At 44.3% G+C, this 3,049-nt stretch overlaps 1 protein-coding gene across 1 annotated transcript; it reads right to left on the reverse strand.

Annotated features, from left to right (window-relative positions):
* Window positions 1–475: 475 nt before the first annotated feature.
* LOC147435552 (plant/protein) lies at window positions 476–2,572 on the reverse strand. Its single transcript, XM_086487990.1, has 7 exons — window positions 2,366–2,572; window positions 2,055–2,207; window positions 1,728–1,949; window positions 1,378–1,499; window positions 1,129–1,292; window positions 858–1,012; window positions 476–762 (listed from the first exon to the last, which is right to left on the reverse strand). Exons 1-7 carry the CDS (start codon window positions 2,522–2,524, stop codon window positions 670–672), a joined length of 1,068 nt encoding a protein of 355 aa, XP_086344116.1. The 5' UTR covers window positions 2,525–2,572; the 3' UTR covers window positions 476–669.
* Window positions 2,573–3,049: the final 477 nt, after the last annotated feature.

The following is a 3,049-nucleotide window of genomic DNA, read 5'->3' on the forward strand; positions in this document are numbered from 1 at the left end:
AGAACTGCTTATCAAAACACTCCCCTTTAAGTGGGAGATAAAGGTGATTTGCGTTGCTAGGGTAGACATACACTTGGTGCCCAAGATCCCACTATTATACATCTCATATTTTTTATGGATTAGGAATAAAAAGCTCTCTCAAATAATAAGAGAAGAGATTGCTCCACCCACACCATTGTGTCTCTCCTTCTCCATCTCCTTCCTCATGTGCTTGCTCGCTACTCCCACAGCTCTCACATTTTCATGGCTCACAATACACCTTAAATGTCTTGGATATTGGAGATACCACTATATAGATCTTGGAAAACAGTTTGGCTTTCTGCAACAAGCCTCGATGAATGTGAAGCATTAAAAGATTAAAATCTTCTTTGGTATGTTAGTTTCTGGACGGGCCGTTTTATTTATTCCATTTTAGAATTCCAACACAACCTTTCACCTTGTCTTTAATACAATGAAGTGAGAAGAGCATGCCATCTAGCAACAATTGCAATGTAGATTCATTGAGCATCTTGAAGCATCGTACTCTTCTTTCATCCCCATCAAAACTTAACAATTACATGGAAGGGATTCGTCCTCTATTTATTTACATCGCAATAAATACGACAATGCATTTGGATCATATAGCTTATAACTCCTCCTCGTATGTACATGCATGACATCAATGTCCAATCAATGGACGCCTGTTTGATTGGATGAGGTGCTCTCAAAGATTTTATCAGCATTTCCCACTTCAAAACCTTCTCGTCGATGCCATTCTTGGATCTATGGGGACAAAAAGCCCAGAAAATATAAGATGGCTTCAAAAAGACTCTGACAAGTAAAAAAAAAGATAAAAACCAAGGGTTATAGATTTAAACCTCTGATGCGGGCAGATCAAGGTATTTCTCCAGCACAAGGCGTTCTGCAAACTCTATGTAAGATGCAGGCACACGTAGAATCTCATCTCCTGCAAATGAAAACAGGACCGAATCGGCAACCGTTGAGCTTTGTAAAAGGCCACCGTCCGGACTCACTATCAACATAGAAATGCACTTCATTAATCAACAAGATAATCAAGGTATAATCACTGATAATCAAGCTGTAAATCCCTAATAAAAGGTGTAAAGAAAGAAGTTAGAATACCCTTACCTTTCAATATGCCTCCCTCAGAGTTTAATTTAATCCCTTTCGCTTGCAAAAAATTATTCAGCTCCGTAATCTTTTTGATTTGCGATCTCAACTGATGGACAGATATGGTGAGGTGATTCAAAGCATATCCATTTACGAGAGTCCATGCAGCATATTCACTTTCTCTACGATTACCAACAAAAAAAGAGCTATTAGCAATCAATTCGTGCTTCGATGTTTATAGTGCTTCATAAACTACTCAATTTACACCTTGCTAAAATTTTGTAGTCCTGTGCTGACGGTGTTGGCCAAGGAAGACTATTCAATATGCTTGCAATGGCCGCATGCTTGGACAACTGTGCGGCATTTCGCGTGTACTTTGAAATGACGGTCTGTGTGGCAACACATCCAAACATTGGTCCTCTCTCTCTCTCTCTCTCTCTCTCTCTCTCTCTCTCTCTCTCTCTCACACACACACACACACACACACACAAGAGAGAGATGAATACATGACATACCCTCTCTTTTCATGTAAACAGGTGGATCAAAGATGGTTGTGTGTGTGTGTGTGTACATGCGCATAGAACAATGGAGAGCAAAGAAAAGCATGCCCATCTAACCTGCGCATCGTTCGACAACTCCTCCACGAGCAACTCAGAAATGAAAATCCTTGGTAGGGGCCCTTCAAACAACTCGTTGTGCTGTGCGCCTTTTGAGGTTTGGCCTGGAGGAGCAAACCACAAGGCCCTTAACTTTTTCGCCGGGAATCGCAGCTCGTCACGGGCTTCATAGCCCAAATCAAGGAACAGCTGGGCAATGGAGGAGATGCCGCAACCATCGATCTGGAAATACAAAATTCCACATAAGACACCAATACAACGCAAACAGAATCATGCAAAATTTCTTCTGCCCATGTAGGTGAATTTGCTGGCACAAAGAGAGCTTACCCCAAAAGTGCGAAAAGCGAAGTGGTCGAAGCACAAGGGCTCTTCTCCGTCCTGATCTTGTATGAGCTTCATAGCCAAAACAGCAGTCTGGTTCTTTTCCAGGTAAGGCTTTGTAACGGCCGATAAGAAACTGCGGAGCAAAGGCGATTCGGACTACAGGGGCCAAGGGCGCAAATTTATGGTGAGAAAGTACACTGACGGAAAATATCTCTCTCTCTCTCTCGACTTGCTGCCATGGCAGGAACTGATGGGGAAAGCAGTCGATTCTCTCTCTCTCTCTCTCTCTCTCTCTCTCTCTCTCTCTCTCTCACCGAGGAGGCCGAAGCAGAAGCCATGGCCCTGTAGCGAGGGGGGCGAAGTGCAGGGCGAGCAAAATTTTGCGAGGAAGACGCAGGGAGAAGTTGGGAATTGTTGCAGGTAGTGGCGATGGTGCTGCTGCTACTGAGTTTCGTGATCATGGTCTTCAACATCCTTCACAGCTGCGACGTCGGCAGACCAAACCGTAAGATTATCAAACTCTTGCCCTTTTTCAATCTATCTACACAAATTTCCGAATTCAACAGTCCACTGTCCAGGTCGGACACCATTACGGTCGTGAGAGGACACACACAATTGTTGGCCACGGCCAAGTTGGCCAAGAGCATGCGAGCCCCGCCCCTCGGAGCCCCATCCCACGGAGGGGCTAGGGGAGCTCGAACAGGTTGGAGGCTCTAAAGCAAAGCCGTCACACCGACATCTAAAAGGCGTTTACAAGGCTTCTGAGGGTTGAATGATGCTCTACACCCACTATAAAATTCTTCTTTTTTTCGGCTTTTGCAGCATATCAATTGCTCTTAGGGTGAGTGGCAGAATCTCACTGGTGATTGTAAGTCAGATGTCTTGTTTTGGAACTATGGTAAGCTGCTTCACAACCAGCTGTCGGTGAAAGGTTTCCAAAGGAACGCCATTATATGCACTGTTAGAGCGCAAGGATTGCTTGTTTTGTAGCCCCTGCA

This window comes from Adiantum capillus-veneris, chromosome 18, assembly GCF_014529385.1.
Source record: "Adiantum capillus-veneris isolate H3 chromosome 18, ASM1452938v2, whole genome shotgun sequence".
Classification (NCBI taxonomy): Eukaryota; Viridiplantae; Streptophyta; class Polypodiopsida; order Polypodiales; family Pteridaceae; genus Adiantum; species Adiantum capillus-veneris.